This window comes from Trachinotus anak, unplaced genomic scaffold (assembly GCF_046630095.1).
Source record: "Trachinotus anak isolate AG129_WGS33_773 ecotype Australia unplaced genomic scaffold, CSIRO_AGI_Tana_v1 ptg000012l, whole genome shotgun sequence".
NCBI classification, from domain to species: Eukaryota; Metazoa; Chordata; class Actinopteri; order Carangiformes; family Carangidae; genus Trachinotus; species Trachinotus anak.
Genome location: NW_027273863.1, coordinates 18,687,180 through 18,705,787, shown reverse-complemented (window position 1 = coordinate 18,705,787; position 18,608 = coordinate 18,687,180). Strand labels below are relative to the sequence as shown.

Below are 18,608 nucleotides of genomic sequence, written 5' to 3'. Positions count from 1 at the left end.
TATTTATTTTTAACCTTATGTTATTTTTGATCAAGCATACATTTCTTTCTTTTTTTTTTTTTATTTTATTTTGTTGGCGGATCCGGATTGAGGAACGATGGATCAGTCAGTTGATGTGTGCCCGGTGGGAGAAGGAGGGGGCGGGGTTTAATTTGGGGCGAGGCGGGGCTTCACTGACAGGGAGCGCTTGACAGAGCGGGACAAGGGTTGTCGTGGCAACTGCAACATAACGTAACGTCCGTTCATTTAAAACCCCGCAGGTACCTGCCGTCGTCCCAGTAAGGTAACAGACGGTATCTGAATGGGAAGAAATGCCCGTTATTTGTAGTTAAACACAATTAAAAAAAACAAAACAAAACAAGTAAGGCTTTTTATAGAAAGAAGATGGAGTTTGAGGCGACGGAGACCGTACGCTCGACACCGAGTCGACACGAGAAAAGTTTGGGGCTCCTTACAATGAAGTTTGTCAGCTTGCTACAAGAAGCTAAGGATGGCGTCCTTGATTTGAAAGTGGTCAGTGAAACAGCGTCGGCAGGCTCACTGTTGTTCGAGGGTTGTTTTTGGGGGGGTTGTTAATCGGTGTTTTTGAGGCGCCACCTTCCGTGAACAAAGGGTGCAAGGGTGCAGTCAGGTGCATTGATTTGTTTTAACAGGTGGACTAGCTAGCCGCCATTAACCAGGCCTCCTCTATCCCTCTGTGGGTTCAGTAACACTCAATAATGAAATGTTACTAAGTAGATTTACACTAGCGCTGTACTTAGGTACAATTTTGAAGTACTTTTTTCTGTTTTATACTATTTTATACCTTTATTCCACAACACTTCAGAGGGAAACACTTTATACTCCACTGCATTTATCTATATACTATCTATATCATACCTTTAAATAACCACAAAATCAATACAGTGTGAGCATTAAAAGTTTGTTTTTTCTCCTAATCTCTTCCATTAATCACCTCACAACCCCTCAGATTTATGTTATGATCCCTTGAAGGGGTTGGGTACCACTAGACTTAACTGAACTGTTTTGTAGTTTTTGCTTTTCTCTATTTTTATATCATTGTGAACTGAGTATCTTTTGGTTATGGACTGCTGGCCAGACAAAGCAAAACATTAGACAATGTCACCTGAGAAACTGGTATATAGATTTTTCACTGTTCACTTTTGAGGTTATAAAAAATGAATCGAGAAGATGATCAGCAGATTTGTTGGTAATGAAATAGTTGTTAGTTGCAGCCCTAATACCAATGAGATGTGCCAACAAGCATACATGTTTCTATGATGTTTCCTTCCTGCCATTCTGTTCCTGATTATTCTGTTTTTCTTTTGGCTGTTAACTATCAGCTACTTTTAACATAGAAATTAACAGTAAATGGGGACATGTTTATAAACTCTTTCCCCCAAATATTAAGGTTTCAATTTTTGAATCATCCACCCTGCAGTCTTTAGTATTTTGACAGCTAGATGTATCTTTGCCAGACCTGTGAGTGGTTTCTTCTAAAAACCTACCTTCTTACTTCACAGTGAAAAGTAGTTTTCCCTCTCTTCTTGCGCGCCAAAGCTGGGTAATGTTTACACAGCAGGCTTCTCAGACGATTTCCCTCCTCCTCCGTCCTCTGCTATTGAAAACTGTCCTTTCCTGCCAAGGAGTTTGACTTGTTGTTTGTGCAGCTTAATCTGACAAATTGTTCATTTGTTGGTTTTGCTGAATCTCTTTTTTTTTTCATTTCATGCAGTGTTTGTTGCATACATTTCCTTGTTTTCTGCTAACGCCTGCTAAAAGATTCTTTGATGTGCCTTGTCAATGAGGATTCACATTAAGCTACCACTGAGGAAGACCCTTTATGGAAATGTCTGTCTGAATTAACAGGCTGCAGACAGCTTGGCAGTGAAGCAAAAGAGGAGGATATACGACATCACTAATGTACTGGAAGGTGTGGGGCTGATTGAGAAGAAAAACAAGAATATTATCCAGTGGAGGTTTGAAAACACGAGTCTTTGCTATTTTCAAATGTTAGAATCAAATTTAAATGTATTTTTAATCACCCTCAGTATCTTATAACTGTTGAATGTTGATGTGCAACATTTAGTGCACTTGCCATGCTACTGTGTATGAAAAGTAACATCATCTTTCCTCAGCTAGTGAATTCAATCATTTTACCATTTCTATCAGCTACATTGATTTTTGCATTGGTCAGGAACTGTTTATGTTGCCTCTAAGCCTGCTTAAATTGCTAGTAAAGAACAAATATTTCTACAAATGGCTAAAAAATACCAGTATTTGACTTCCATTAATATCTTTTTTAATTCTTTTTTATTTTACTTGTGTCCAGGGGTGAGAACACAGGCAGCCAAACTCAAGAGGTGCTGGAACAGGTAAAAGTTTTGAAGGCACAGATCTCTGAGCTAGAGGCCCAAGAGAAAGAGCTGGACAACCAGAAGGCCTGGCTGGAGGACAACATCAAACACCTAAACCACGATCCCATCACCAGCACATATCCTTGTTTTGCTTTTACGTACTTCTTAAGTTTTTGTTTAGTCCAGTTTAGGCCAGTCTTTTTTTGACACATGCTTTTTCTGTAATATTGATTGCGCAAACTGTTTGGGCTAAAATTTCTATAAACATTGCATATTAAGGCAAGTTAAAACACCCCAGTGCCTACTTATTAACATAACCTAAAAGCAACGTATTGTTTTACTGATCACATTAAGTGTAAAACACTTTACTGAGGCTTCACGTTTGATGTAATTCCAGTGAAATGTCACTTGGTGAACTTTGTACTTGCGATTCTTTTTGTCTCTCTTTACAGTTTGTAATTCAACTCCTCTTTGGGCCCCATTTCTGAGGGGGAAAAAAAATCCCTTCTTAATCCTTTTAACATTGTTTTCTTATTGTACAGAAAATGCCGTAAAGGGAGGATTATAGATATAACTGCTATTGTCAGTGTGTTATGAAAATCACAGCCAGGCTAATCCTGATGTGTATAATGCTCACAGTCTTGTTTTTCCAGTTTATTATCTCCATTTGCTCCCATAAGTAATCCTGTTCATATTTCCTTAACATTCCTCCACTTATAAATTTGTGACACATGAAGACATCTGCAGTGCCTTCAGCGGAGACACTCTTCTTGCTGTTGTGGCTCCTGCTGGGACACAGCTGGAGGTTCCACTACCTGAAATGGTTGGTAATTTCTTAAAAGGTTTCTTTATTTATTCTGACTCTCTTGTGGTGTGTGAAGTCTCACTGGAAATAAGCTTGCAAATGAAGCACAGGGTCCTAAACACATTTGGATGGTTATTCTGCTCACCAAGGCACTCAACAGGTGCTGGACTTTGGCTTACATCCATACAATAAACATTCTAGTATAAAAGACTACTGTCATTTCCTGCAAAGAAATTAACCCTGCAATAGCTTTTTGGTCCTTTGTGGGTAGCAGAAACACGCTGTGAACACAGCACTGACAAATATCACCTTTCCAGTTATTATGGCAAAGTTGTTTGCAAAAAGTTGCTCATTTTATACAATATTTGCTCCCCTTTTACATATTTTATTTTGGTTTGTTTCCTCCAACTCCTACAGGAAATATCTTTGGCAGCTAAATGCTCTAGTCTGTTCACCAGCTAGTCACTAACTTTTTCTATTATTTAGTGCTGAGCAGGTAGTGTACAGTGGCCTTTTTTTGTTAAGAACAGGTTCCCGCTGTGAAGATTGTGAGAGTGAACCAAAACAGTCAAGTTGCGGGCTGGAAAAACCTAAACAATGAACTGAAAGATGCTAAAATGCTTCGCAAAGCTGAGCAACACTGCAGAATTATGTGATAATTCTCTGTGGGTTCATCACTCTAAGTAAGCTCTTTCATATACAAGTAGTTATGTGACCCACTGTGTAGAAAAACATTAATTGTAGCTGCTTTAATGATCGTAGGGCAAGGCAAGTTTCTTAATATAGCACCATTCAGACACAAGGCAATCCAAAGTGCTTTACAAAAGCATGTAAATGTATTGAAAAAGAGACTTGATCATTATAGCTTATAAACATAGCTTGTAAACATGTTGCTGCTCCACAGGGCCAGAGTGGTCAGAAGAAGTACCAGGTGAACCTACGCAGCCACTCGGCCCCCATCCAGGTCATGCTCATCAACAGGGATTCAGACTCCACAATACCTGTGGTCTTCCCTGTGCCGCCCACTGACGACATCTGTGCCATGCCATCTCCACCCAGCACCCCTGCCACCCTGCAGAGGTTCCCGCTCTCAACATCAATGTACTCCATCTCCAACACCACCTCATCCTACTGCAGTCAGGACTCACTCTGCTCAGACCACCAGATGGTGCTGCCAGAACATGATGAAGTGCTGACACCTTCGTCCACCCCTCCTGATGTGCAGATGGGTAAGGACAGTGACTTTGATATTTGAGCATTTAATGCTTTTAAGTACAAATTCTGTTGACATTTAAAGACTTTGCTTTGGCTGTGTTTACCAAAATTTGGCAAAAGCTTGGCTTCATACTCAGATGGTAATATTTTTTTGCAGAAACATATTTATACATGTTATACAATTATAGTAGAGACTTAAAACATTATTACAAAAGGCATTACATTTTAAGCCTGGCCACAGCTTCAGTAGCCTCTAAAAAATTAGTAAAATGTTGGAGTTCACCTTTTCTCTTCATGCAATATGTTGAGCAATATTAAAAAATGGCATTACAAAAAAATCCCTTACAGAAATAAACAATGGCCTATACGGAGAAGGTAACTTTATTATAACCCTTAAGTACTGTTGCCCTGGGGCAGTTAATTTTCCCTTCACAAATCCTCCATCATGATTTATCTAAAATCACATCCTTAATCTCATGAGATATATCAACTGTAGCTGCAAGTCCTTTTAGTCTTTATCACTTTAGTTTTGAGTCATCAGTGGTGTCGGATGTCCACAGTGACGCTGGCTGAATGCACCGGGTGTTTCGGTCAAATGACGGTAGAAATGGTGTAGAGAGAATCCCACTAGTGTAGACTTACACACCAAATGCCACTGATTTGATCCCCCACCAAAGCACTCGTATTGGACAAACGCAGTCACTTACCACAGAGTGAGCAACACCTAGCTAAAACCTATGCAGCCAAATACAACAAACCTGCAATAAATCCTATTTTATAATGTTGAATTTTTGTTGAAACAGTTTGAGGTGTTGATTTAACTTTTTAGTGATCTTGGAAATTGTAGTTTATGATTTTTGAAAGGAGATATTTGTAAGTTTTGCTATTGCGACATAGCCGACATTCTAATTAACAGCTGTTTATTTAACCAGTCTTGCCAAGAGTTTCAGCTATTATTGCATTTACAATACAAGAGGTTGTAATACAGCTGTTGAGCACTGCAGCGTCAGGCAGCCTGGTAAGTAAACAGCTGTCAATGCTATCGTTGGCTATGTAGCAGTAGGACCTTGGCAGGGAATTTTTAAGGTGAGACAAAGTTATACCTTTATGATTCTTATTGGTACATTCAGTTAAGTGACCCCTTGCAATTCCCAGTATCACTCAACCTGACCCTAAGCAGTGGGTTATCAGCCAGCCAGTTGGACCAGTCCCAGCCTGGTCAGGTGCGAGAAAGAACTGATGAAGCCTCTTGGATGAGAGGTGAAACGTCTTCCTAGACAAATAACCAAGTCCAGTTGCTTTCGATTTAAAACTCCTTTGAGATACTATGACCTGGACAAATGAGAATATTCACAGGCTTATGGCCAGAATAAGTGAAAACACCAGGCTGGATGTACAGGCGCTTTAAAACCATCCAACCAAGAGGTGTCAGGAAACAACAGCTAATTAATACTGGGTGTGTAAAATGATTGCTCAGTTGCATCAGTTAGGCTCATGATGTTACAAGCCTAAACTCTCTGTAAAAATTGAGCTATTAACAGCCAGTGCTTGTAATTGTATATGTTGTTGTCCTTTTTTGAAGTAAATCTACTCTTAGACTTTCCAAACATCAGAGGATGGAGGAGGATCCTAGGTGTTGAACTGTTTTGCACAATACTGAGAAGAAAATGTTTCCCCCCAAGTGTTAAAAACAACCGCCAGTCACAACCAATATAATGCAACAGCACTACAAATTACAGCCTTCAAAATAAACAGTTTCAACAAATTAAAACCTTTTATGATTGATTGCAGGGATGTTGTATTAGACTGCTTTAGTTCTAGTTTGGTGTGCATCTCAGGGCATAAACTGTGGAGGTTTTTTTTCTGATGTTCTTTGTGCAGTATTGCAATTAAAGGCAGAGACTAATTTCCTACATTTTTTAAATTTCTAATTAAATTAAAAAGAGGGAGGCTACAACTTGAAGTTTTTATCCTTGACAACATTCTGTCTGCACATTTCTAGTAAAAATGTGAGAAACCTCCCATCACAGCTCTAGTGGGAAGAAAGCAAAAACATGCTGGGTTAACATAATTCAAAAGGCCACAACGGTCCTGTCTGTATTACACTAAGACTCAGAGGATGACACATTGCAGTCTTTGGTGTGATTGCCACACCACACTAGTTGGTGAAGACATTTCAATTGTAGAGAAAGCATTTGTGGATAGAAATTTGACTGACTTCAAAACAAGGGAACTGTTATCTACTGTACTCTAATTGGGGAAAAAAAGGCAGATTTGCTGCACTGTTGTAGATGCTGTGGAAGAGACATAATGTATATATTTAAACCTGACACTGCATCCCTGACTTCCCACACAATCTCATCAGAACTGAGAACCATACATAAAACTCAAACATTTTGAGTATTATGTATGGGAGACTTCAGTGTGTGTGTGTGTGAAAGAATAACCACTTCCTTATCCAGACTTAGGTTTATAAGAAAACTATGAGTCAGTGTGTCACAGAAACTACGAGCATAGATCAAACTAGACATGCCATTAGACATTTCCCTCTCGTATCAAAGTGAAACTCAATCAGGCCCTCCTTCCAGTAAAAAAATGAGGAATTGTCATTAGTGACACAGTAGACAAAATGATCTTTACTCTCAAATAATGCATTGCTTGTGGCTAAGCCATGAAATAACTGGGGTGTAGAGATACTGTTAAGTGGATTTACTTTTAGACAGTGAGGTAAAAAAAAAAAACGGTTTGGATTTATAGGAGGTTATGCAATGTCCTCCTGGAATCTTTATGCTAAGCTAACCAAACAGCCAAATATGAAAGTGCTATCAATCTTCTCATCTGACTCTTGACAAGAAGGTAAATATGCTCATTTCCTAAGTGTCATAACCACTCTTTTTACGGACTTCGGTGCTTCACTATTTCTGGGAAAGGGATCTGTCCTCTTATGATAGTCCTACTGTAGGTCCAGATAACTGAACTGTGTAATGCTGCATCGACTTTACTGTATAGTTAAGTATTATGTTTGCACTGCCCATGCTCCCTGCAGAGTGTCAGCCAGTGGCAGTGTTGGAGCAGCAGCAGCAGATGGACCTCACGGGCCCAGAGTTTCAGTCTGTGCTGGATGTGAGCAGCCTACTGAAGCTGAACACTGCTGGAGACCACATGAAGGACGACAGAGAGGGTAAGGGGATTGGGGAGATGGGACGTGACCAGAGTTTATTCTATAATTGAATCCAGCAGTGAGGCTTGGTGAACTTAATGTTTCCTTCACATTTGTTTCAGTTATGTTCTGTAAAGGCTTTAAGATTTAAGCCTGCTTTTATTCAGCGTTTTGATTCCTAGCTTTAGAACTAAGCTGAATTATATACCTATATTTATATTCACTTACTGTGAAACAGAAACATTTTGTTTTTAATTCTCTTGTAGGAGCTGTTGACCTGATTGATGAGCTAATGTCTACTGATGGTAAGAATTGCAAGACCTGGAATAAGTAACTTCATGAATGAAAAACTGTTACACTGGGTGTGGACACCCGGCAAACAAGCCTGCTTCACCTCTGTTACACCCAGCATCACTGGTGGGTGTGATCAGAAATGTACGCTGTAGCAGTAGTTTCTTAAGGTCCTGGGGTCCACCAGGTCCAGGTATGAAGTTAAACCACTGGAAATTGGTTAAAAAGAGGTTTAACTTACTCTTAAAACAGGTGGTCAAGACTAAGAATCTGCAGTATGCTAGCAGCTCTGTGAGGCTGTACTTGGGCACAACAGTGCAGTCTGTATGCTAATGCTCTCACAATGACAGTTACAGGCTAATGCTGGTAATCCATTCAAAAGATGTTGAGATACTTTACAAGATATGTGAAAACTTTGCCTTGTTGATGGCACTAGAGGAAAGGTCAGAGGATCACCAAAGTCATTACAATTCTTCCTCTCACCATGGATATGTGACCCAAATGTCACAGCAATGGACAAGAATGGGTGACCGTGTTGCCATCCCCAGGACTCTGCTGCTTTGCCCGCCTCAGAATGTATATGTGGTCTGCCTGTCTTTGTATTCCTTATGTTTTACAGTAATCTCATTGTTGCTCCTCTTTCCTCATGCAGGTATAGATTACAGCTTCAACCTGGATGACAATGAGGGAGTCTGTGACCTGTTTGATGTGCAGATCCTCAATTACTAATGGCTGACAAAGGGCTTTTCTGTGCTCTCATATAAGCTCTCTAGAGACACTTCAAACATACCTTTTCACATTTTTGGTATAATTGCACAGCTGATACTTTAACATTCCATTGTTATGTATCTGTGTAAAAACCTTTTACACAGAAGACTTGACTGCCGTGAACCAGACTATTTCAGTTTACTACATTGGCAGTTTGCCCTCAGCCAACACCAAACAAAGTGCCTGAATTGATGAACCATAAGATATTTACGTAGCCAGGAGGTCATTGTGTCTCCTTTGGGTCTTTAATTGTTTACTGGTTGGTAATCTACAACATTCCACAGAAATTAGGTGCCTTACTGGAAGAAAACCAGGACAAATCCCTCAGCCTTCTGCTGCTCTTTTACATGTGAATTTGAATTTTTCCACATACAGTGGAAAGTCTGAGACTTGAAGACACATGCTTTATTTTTTTGTAGTTTATCAACATTTGGGACTGTGACAGTGTTTTACTTCAGCTGATATTTACAGTAACTCGTTCAGTATTGGCTTTTTCTCACATAACATTTAATACAGGGTTGATGATCTAGTTCAGGGTATGGAAGTAACTTTGTTTGCATGGAAACCGTTTAATGTAAAAAGCTAACAAATTTCACAGTTACATTTCATAAAATGGTATATTGTATTTAATGAGTGAATGTTTTGGTTACATTTTGTAACCTTGTTCTCATGTGGAAAATGCTGGCAAGTTTTCTTTTCTATTGTGACACTGCCATTTTAGGCCTCTGAGTTTTTGTTTTAAAAAATTCTTAGAATTCCATTTATATATTTGAATAAGTAATATTTTTTACTTAATTTAAGAAAAAAAAAACAATTCTTGGTTCTAGTTTGTTGAAACTGAATCTGGTTGAATGCCTTAATCGTTATTTAGAAAGTGAATTAGCCATATTTCTCATCTGGAATAATAAATAAATCAGAGCCTTGAGTGGCGTTTTTGTATATTTATAGTTTTCTTTGATCACAAGAAGCCATGTTTATGTTACATTTTGTTCTTTCTTTGCACATTTTTGAAAGTTTTTTTTTCAATAAATGGATTTAATCTTGACTTATGAATTTTACTTTTCCAAAAAGTAATACTCATAGATTTAAAGCAAATCAAATCTGAAATGTACTTAGTTTTTGTTATGTAAAACTTATTTGTTTGTCTTAAATCATACAGAAGGCCATGTTTATCACACTGTATCTACAGTTTGATCCCCAGTTTGAAACTCCTTTTTTTTGGGCAGAGTATAGTGTTTTGCTCTGTTAGCAGATGGTAAACCTCAGTCAAATGGTTTTCACATGAGGCGGTGCAAGTTCCAGATCATGACCTGCAGCATGACTTTATAAAGTAGCATTTGATCCTTACCAGCTGGGAGGAATGGGAAAAGGAAGAAAGCTCAAAAAAGAGAGAAGTTCTGATACTCTAACATTCATTGAATGCTGTGTTTGTCTGACAGATTAATGACATGACAAACCACAGCATGCATAACAAAATATTTTAACTATGTAGTTTGGTATTTCTGTCTAACTAACAATTGAAGACTGTTTGGAGACAGTGGATGTTGTAACTGGTTTGCAAAGAAGAACACTGACCTTTTAATTTAAATAGAGTGTGCTAATACAAGTTTACAATTAAATGTTTGAATGTGTGCCACCCTCCCTCTCTGTGCAGCCACCCAGACCGATACTGAGAATGTTTTAATTGCAGTTTAAATAAGTGTTAAAGGAAAACATCTTTAATAAGATTTGCAACCATGAAGAGATTTAAGAGTGGCAACTTTTTCAACATTTCTTCAGCACCTCACAAAGAGGCTGCTAGAAATAGTTTTTCAGTCTGTTGCACAGCTTGGCTGTCCACTCAGAAAAAGCAGTGAGGTGTACATGTGTGTTTCAGATGTTCAGAGGAATTCAGGAAACAACAAAACTATTTTTCCCACATGAAAGGGAGTCAAATCCCACTGGATGCAGATTTGGCTCACATTTTGTAAGCAACAACAGAGAAAAAAACAAAACAAAACATTGATTCATTTTCAGGAAACCATGGTCCACTTGTACAGTTAAAGTTAAAACAAGCAAGGCTTTTCGAACAAATTGCAAAGTTGTTTTCCAAAAGAGCAAAGCTCAAGCAATATACTATATGTGTAGCTGTTTTGGGTTTCATGTAGTATTAAAGTTCAAGTATTAATCTCATTTGTACCTTGTACTGTGTGGGAGTTGAAATGTTCCTTGTGAAATCACAGATCTATTACCTCATCTTCGGCTTGTGAGTTATTGTGCAAAAGGCCTTTTTCATTTTAGTGGAACTTTATCTGTTGAATAAGTTTAAAAGGTCTGTTTTAGCCAAACTAACTTAACAGTGTGGAAGTCTGGTACAGACATTCACTCCCCCCTCAGGATGAATCATAAAATGTAATTTGTCCTATCATGTGGTTTATGACAAAAAAACCTGCAAATCTTATGTTTCCCTCAGCCTCAGCTGTAGTTTATCAGCAAATGTTAGCACGCTAACACCTTACACCAAGATGGTGAATATGGTGCATTGGAACATCAGCGTGCTAGCATTTAGCTCAAAGCAGCCCAGCAGTTTTCAATACAGTCTTGCAGAGTCTTGTTACCTCATGCAGTACATAATGTATCAATGCATCACTCTTTGTTCTTCGGTCTGTGTGGGTAGTTGGGGGGAAAAAAAGGCTAACGCATCTGTTGGATTTCTGGGGAAAAGGCTGACAATTGATGGAGTAAACACTGACATTACTCTATTTGTACATTTTCTCTGTTGTGGAACATGGTTTCTTCTCGGGAGCGGGTGGTGGTCATTGTTGCATGACAAGAGCTTCGGCCGTCATTGTCTTTATTATACAAGAGGTTATAATATGCCCTCCAATCAGTGCTGTGTCTTCAGGGCAGATGGGAGGCTGCAATGACTTGTTATGGGAAAATGAGGGGACGGGCCAGGGCTAGCTGATTAGCGTGCTAACTTCAGAAGAAGAAAATGTGATAGAGACAAGAGTTATAAAGACAGCTCTTGGTGATTAAAGGAATAAAGCTTGATGCTGAACTCATGTTTCTTCTGAACTGTTAAGTAAACAGCTGTTAATGCTAATGTTAGCCATCTAGAAATAGCAAAACTTACAAATACAGTAGCTCCTTTTTTATAGAGAATCCAGTGAGGGACAGTTTTCATTGTCAACTTTCATTTTGGTTATTTCATGCAAAGTTTGTTAAAGTTTATTGTTATATCAATTACAAAAAATATAGTTGGAAAAAATACAGTTTTTCAGGTTCAAGCTATAATGTTCAACCAAACATCAAAGACATTAATTTTTCATTCATCACTCATTTGAAAAAAAAAAAATACACAATTTTATTTGTTGCTAAAGTATAGGTGTATAACAAAGGGGACATATAAGCTAATACATTTTACTCAAACTAAACTAAACTGCCACTGTTTTCTCAACAACTACCTGCACAGAGTAACTATCCGCTCTTATACTAAGTCAATGATACATGAGGATGATGTTCAGTGTGGCTGATAACTCATATAGAAAATGTGTTTGTCGCTTGAGATGCACTGTGGGAGTTAAATGATATCTCCATCCCTTCCTGTTCTCCAGGGTTTTCCCTTCCCCTCCTTTTTCTTCTCTTCTCACCAAACCTCTTGGCCACTTTCGTCATGTGTTGCCTGAAGGAAGACCCAACGAAGGCGTAGAGGATTGGATTGAGGCAGCAGTGAGTGAGGGCCAGGCACTCCGTCACCTGAGCAGCTTTATCCAGCACTTTACTCGTCCCACAGTGGGTCACTAATGCGTAGACTGAGTCCATCATTCGATAGACCTTCAGAACATTGTAAGGCAATTGTGTGACCACAAACACTCCCACTACTATTAGAAGAACACGCAGGGCTTTCCATTTCTTGCCTCTGCTTTCAACAGGGAGGCCCTTTAGCGCTCGGCCCACGCTCGCGTAACATATCACCATAACCAGGAGGGGAAGCAAGAATCCCAGCAGCACCTCAGCTATCTCCAGCACAACTTTACCTCCTCTAGCCATAGAGGGGGGGTAGATGGCCAGGCAGATGTTCCTGTTAGATGCCCACCTCACTTCTGAGAGAATTAAATCTGGCAGACCAAGCATGAAAGCTGTAGCCCAGACAACTAAACACACCGTCCAACAGTGTCTCCTGCTGAACACCCTCTGCAGCCAGTCTCTTTGGTTTCTACCCTGCACCCTGGCTAATGCTAAGTAACGATCCAGGCTGATGCAGGCCAGCAGCAGCATGCAGCAGGTGAAGTTGATCGTATAGCAGGCCGACACAATCTTACAGACAACCTCCCCCAGCTCCCAGCCCCTCGCAGCATCAGCAGCCCAGAAAGGCAGCATGAAGAGCAGGAGCAGGTCAGCCACAGCCAGGTGTGTCAGGAAAGTGTCCGTCATGGTCTTCAGACGTTTGTGGTAGGCATACACGGCCACAACCAAGGCGTTTCCTGCTAGTCCCACAACCAGACACAGCGTGTACATGATGGGGAGGAAGAGGGCAGCAAAGGAACGGATGTCATCCTTCTCACACAGGGCAGGGTAGTCATCATAGCTGAAGTTGAAGCTGATGTTGTCATGGTAATAGTAGTCTTCCTCCTCCAAGACATCCATGCTAATCTGATAAAGCATTTAGGAAGGACAATTTGGATTACTTGTCCGTGCTCTTTAAACATTAACAGATCTGCTTGTGCAATGTAAAACCGAGTTAGAGTTACCATGGTGATGAGTAAGTACATTTACTTTAGTTTAAGTCAGAGGGAAATGGCAGGTTGACCATCTTTAACTTCTGCATGTGGGATTTAGTAACAAGGAGTTAAATCAAATCCTTAAAATCGTGTTGGACTGCTCAGTTTATGTAGCGCATTATGCTCCACACCTTTGACTGTGATATTGCTGGCTATGAACACTAGCTAATGATTGACCTGTTTTTATAGAGAGCTGAAGAGAAACCAGAACTCGATCCAAGTCCAGGCTCTCTGAACTCTGGTGTTGATGTTGTTTGTCATCATCCTGGATGAAGTTATGCACTTTACTGAGTGTCTCTCTGGTTGTGCTTTGATAAGATCAGTGCCAGTTCACATCTGGCCATAGTGTCCTGACCTGAACTCTTTCCTTCTGTTGTACCTTCACTCGGACAAAGTGCAGCTTGTTTAAACTATCAAATTCCCTGCTGAGATTTCTCCTCAGCATTAAGGAATGCAGTTAAGAGAAGGCGAAGAGCTGTGGAATATCTGTGACACATTCTCATCACCGACTATTAAACAAATTTATATAAATACTGTATTTATAAATAAATAAACAGTGCTGGACAGAAAGTACATTATAAACATTATTATTAAAGGGGCGTTATGCATACTAAGTAGTAAATATCAAATAAACCTGATTTACAGTAAATCAAACTATGCAAATGAAGTGACATATATTAATCAAAGAGACAATCAGTGGCAGTATATGTTCAATCCTAGTCAAGTGTCAGTGTAAGCAGATGCAGAGGTGGTCGAGCGCATCTGCAACACCGCAGCTCACCGCGGAGCTGAGGGCGGGACGCACCGTGAAAACAGAGACGCGAAGCGCTACAGATGAGTTGAACGGAGGCTTTCTGCATGCTGTGCTCGGTAGATACTCACGGTGTTTCACTCAATCATCTGTCCCGTCTATCGACCCCATGTGCTGGCAGCTCCACACAAGCGCAGTAGAGGGTTCGTTTGATTTAGTACATGCGCAGCATAACTGGGCGGGAATTCTCGCTCTGTGCTTCAAGTGGGAATTTCGGGGGGGGGGGGGGCTGTTACAATGGAAACACTGATTACAGCTTCAACATTAAAGTGATGCTTTCATGATTGCATCAATAAATATAGGCTATTCACATATATTCAAATTCATATACTTAATGAGTACTTTTAACTTTGGTATTTAAAGTATATTTTGATGTTAATACTTTTAGGCTTTTGGCTTTTAGTTGTAACAGAATGTTTCTACACTGTGGTATTGGTAGTTTTGCTGAAGGGAAAGATCTGAGTACTTCCTGCACCATTGATGAAATCCACTGCAATGAGCGAGTTCATTCTTAGCCTGTGAAGTTTCTGTTTCAGTTGGAAATCTGGATTTTGGATTTTGGATTACAAACAACAAAACCGCCAAACCCATCTTATAGATATAACAGCAGTTACTGCCACAATATATCCCACGATAGTGAAAATGTAAAACAAATTTAAAATGCAGCATAGATAGACCTGGTCAAACGTCACTACATGTTTATAAAGTCATGTTGTCCTGTTGTTATTTATTTGGATTTAAATACACTGAGAATATTAGATCAGGATAAATCAGATTCAATCCAATGTAAAATTACAAATCACAAATACTATCTGCTGTGCAACTTCAAGTTTACCTCGTAAATCACATTGTTGCAGGATCACTATCAACGGTATTCTTGTATTTGGCTGCGAACACTCCCAATTATTGAGTCATAAACCAGTCTTACCGTTAGTCACTGCTTTGTTTCTCTGGCGTCTGTTCAGTTGCAAGTCCAGTCGAGTCTTGTAGCTCCAAACTCTTTAAACACACTTTGAGGAAGGATGACTCAGACAGAGAGAGAAGTCAAGTGACAGGAGACAGAAATCTCTTGCAACTAAATCATATGTCCAAGGTGTTGATTGAGGAAACTTTTTTTTTTTTTGATGAACATGCATGAACTTGTTTAAACTGGGACAAAAGCATGTGTGTAAACAGTAAAGCAGCAACACCAGAGATATAACACAAACAATAAGGCATTGCACCATACATGAAATACACGAAATTAAAGAAATCAATAACTAAGAATTTAGATTATTTTTTAGAAAATGCATTAATAGAGGACGTTTAGCTTAGCAGTAAAACAGAAAATGAGTACAAGGCAGAGTTGTGCAAAATATCCAAAATAACACACAACCTCTTAAATATGAAGTATTATAGTCCAATCCATTAATATTTGACAGAGGCACGTTCTTTCTTTAAAAGAAAAATAACTCCTCGTGTTCTGTGTTCACTCAGAGGCCAGCAGTCAAGCAACACCCGCCTACACCCAGTGATCTACAGCAGAAACAAACACTGGATTCCTCTTCTTCTCAGACGGAAATAGTTTTGGCTCCAGTTGGCTACAGAAACTGTACTCTGGAAAAATCACATAAACATGTAGAGACTAACTATGGTTATACAACACTTTAAAGTAATTTGTAATCACAGGCCAGCTGCTGTGAATGTTTACCATCTCTTAAAGAATGTAAATGTGTTTAACAAAGATTCTTTACATGCAGTCTGTGTGTGGGTGTTGTTCTTACATATTGGTGACAACATTACTTTGCAGCTTTAAATATTGTGGTAGACATTAATTCAGGATGGCCCTGGCTGGATTAACCTGTAAGGAGGCATAAATGAGCTCAGCGAGTCCCGTTTGCACCAGAGGGTGGCACCAAGAGGTTACATCAAATTCAGACCGGCACAGTGATATGGATCAAACCCATGCTGGGTGTGTCTAAATGGGTCAGTGAGATAGAGAGAAGGAGCACGCATATGGACCAGCTCAACTTTTCTCTGCCAGTTATTTGATGTAATTAAATGTAATTCTCAAAGTTCATGGTCTGGACAGGATTTAGATGCTTTTTACCTCAGCATCAACGAAATACTGACACTTTCAACAAACAGCAGCTCTTTAGAGGTGTTGCTGCAAATTATCACTGACTAAACCACAGTAGTTGCAGTAGAAACCCCATGTATTAAAAAAGCCTGGACTTGCCTTCAGCACATCAGTTCTTTAATGTCAGGGTGTAGAACGTTTTTCATCACGTGCTATCTTTTGTTAAACCTACTGACTCACTGACTGCGCAGTAGTCTTGCAATTCCAGTTACGAGTCTCATCCTGGTGTAGATCACATCATGATGTTTGCAGGGAACATGGCTAACCTGGTTACATGAAACACAGTCTCGCAGAATAAGCTGCAGCCAGCAGGTTAATGATATGATCAGAGAGCCCCCAGTGAGTTATCAGGTGTTTAGTGCAGAGTGTGCATTGGGATTTTTATTTTCAACAATATAATGCATGCATTGCACAGCAGAGATTTAGTCTTAAAAATACAGAAGGCACCTAAAAATTATTTCCGAAAAATTATTTTTCTCCTCTTTGCTGGCCCTCCAGCTGGTGGCGCCCTCCTCACCTATGTGTGAAAACAGCCCTGAAAGCCAATCACGAAGGTCATGATTGTAACACCTGGTTTCCTCCAGATATACAGGTTAGATAAACTGGTGACTCTGAATCAGCATAGTCGCTGTAGACTGGATAGATGAGGCTTTTATGTTTTACAATTGGTAAAACTTTTTTATTTGTTGCTTACAAACAGCTGTAGATTGTATACTGTAAATACAATATTAGCATTTAAACAGTGAGAGCACAACTGCAGTGAGACACACACACACACACACACACACACACACACACACACACACACACATAAAAAAATTTAAATAATGAAACAGCCATCATAATACACCGTGGCAAAAATTGTAAATGGAGACAAGGTCCTGAGTCATAACTTTGTATATGATAATAACAAGAAAACTTAAATAAGTTGATTGATTGTTGATTGTGCAACATATATATCATATTACATTTTGGATATGACTTCTTATTGGCACATTTTCATCTAAAACTGAAGGTGCCCCTGGCTGCATAACGTTGTTTCATAGTATATATAATGACAAAGTGACCTTTTGTTCACAATGAAAATGTCATGCAATGATTCATTTTTGTCCAGAAAACTCCAAATGGCAAGGGAAAGTAAAACATAATAAACAGAGTAACTTGCTTGAAGAACATGTGTAGTTAGTCATCAGTTCTCCGGACTTGATTCGTCTTTTCTTCCTTTGGTCACTGACAGAAATAAATGAAGTAAGTGATTCAGAAGGAGAACAAGAATAAAAACATCTGTATGCACTGTATCAATCAATCAATCAATCAATCAATCAATCAATCAGATAGTTGGAAACTAAATGAAATTGCTGCATCTTTCTTTTGTGCTGCTTGAGTGCACTTGCAAGTGTTTTCATTGTGTTTCCATTTTGTTTACTTACACAATAGTTTACAATCGTTGTGATCTCTTTGTAACTTGGCATCATGGTGACATGATAACAGACAAGCTCCCTGTTCTAGGTCTGTGTGGAACAAAAACAAATTCCAAAGTTAAACTGTGTTCATTTTCATCATGCTCATTTTTTTTCATTGTTTGTCAAATGCCTGCTGTTCAACTGAGCTAACTGCAGTTTGCAACTGATTGTTTTCATTAAGATAATCTAGTGTTGGTCTTTTATCCAAGCTCGTTGGGTATGCTGTATTTGTGTTTATATGAGAGATTAGATCTTACGGGGGTTGCTTCTTTGGTTTTGGTCTTCCTTCACGCGGTAATGTCTGCAATATACAAAAAGAGTCTCAGAAGCAGCTGCTAAATTCCTCACACGCACAAATAAACATGAACTGACTGGAAAAATTAATGTGATATGCACAAAACAAGCTACTGCATTTCACCTGCTGATTGTCCTTTTCACTCGTGAGCAAAATAAAATTTTAAAATCAAACAATGATGATCTTTATTAACAGATTTTCCAGAATCCACTTATTTTATTGTAAATGAAGTGAACTCAAAGTCAAGCAGATTTGTTCTTACAGGGCGGAGACCTCCACAACGTCCTGGTTTCCAATTGCAGCCTCTTTTGTTAGTGCTTATTTTTCTGTGGCCTGGACTTCCTTCATCTGACTGGGACAAAATCTGGATAAATGATGCAATGTTTAAAGAAACCATCCCCTTGTATTGTTTGTATTTGTTTGTATATTATTTGTATTTGTAGTATTGTTTTTTCATCATCTTTGTGACCCCAGGATGCAAATCCAAATAGAGCGACGGCAGAAACAACAGAAAACACCATTTGAATTTGGAACCTTCAGTGACCAGCAGTGGATCTTCTT

At 39.2% G+C, this 18,608-nt stretch overlaps 2 protein-coding genes across 4 annotated transcripts; one reads left to right on the top strand and one right to left on the bottom strand.

Annotated features, from left to right (window-relative positions):
* The first annotated feature begins 161 nt into the window (after positions 1 to 161).
* e2f5 (E2F transcription factor 5) lies at positions 162 to 9,641 on the top strand. The gene is made up of 8 exons (XM_071492745.1): positions 162 to 513; positions 1,870 to 1,979; positions 2,333 to 2,494; positions 3,072 to 3,180; positions 4,067 to 4,391; positions 7,424 to 7,558; positions 7,804 to 7,842; positions 8,481 to 9,641. Exons 1-8 carry the CDS (start codon positions 385 to 387, stop codon positions 8,555 to 8,557), a joined length of 1,086 nt encoding a protein of 361 aa, XP_071348846.1. The 5' UTR covers positions 162 to 384; the 3' UTR covers positions 8,558 to 9,641.
* Positions 9,642 to 11,774: 2,133 nt separating this feature from the next.
* Positions 11,775 to 15,635, bottom strand: ackr4a (atypical chemokine receptor 4a). Of its 3 annotated transcripts, none has more exons than XM_071492742.1 (2): positions 15,099 to 15,635; positions 11,775 to 13,231 (listed from the first exon to the last, which is right to left on the bottom strand). In XM_071492742.1, exon 2 carries the CDS (start codon positions 13,223 to 13,225, stop codon positions 12,116 to 12,118), a length of 1,110 nt encoding a protein of 369 aa, XP_071348843.1. In that variant the 5' UTR covers positions 13,226 to 13,231; positions 15,099 to 15,635; the 3' UTR covers positions 11,775 to 12,115. The 3 variants fall into 3 exon arrangements, with proteins under 3 accessions (XP_071348843.1, XP_071348844.1, XP_071348845.1); XM_071492743.1 differs by lacking the exon at positions 15,099 to 15,635 and adding an exon at positions 14,242 to 14,399; XM_071492744.1 differs by lacking the exon at positions 15,099 to 15,635 and adding an exon at positions 14,165 to 14,376.
* Between the last annotated feature and the right edge of the window lie 2,973 nt (positions 15,636 to 18,608).

What these genes read in the sequence shown, in the direction of transcription:
- ackr4a (XM_071492742.1), bottom strand. Translation starts at nt 13,225, where the DNA reads ATGGATGTCTTGGAGGAGGAAGACTACTATTACCATGACAACATCAGC.
- e2f5 (XM_071492745.1), top strand. Translation starts at nt 385, where the DNA reads ATGGAGTTTGAGGCGACGGAGACCGTACGCTCGACACCGAGTCGACAC. An exon ending in AAGAATATTATCCAGTGGAG is followed by an intron (nt 1,980 to 2,332) that starts GTTTGAAAACAC and finishes ACTTGTGTCCAG; the next exon opens with GGGTGAGAACACAGGCAGCC. An exon ending in CACGATCCCATCACCAGCAC is followed by an intron (nt 2,495 to 3,071) that starts ATATCCTTGTTT and finishes ACATTCCTCCAC; the next exon opens with TTATAAATTTGTGACACATG.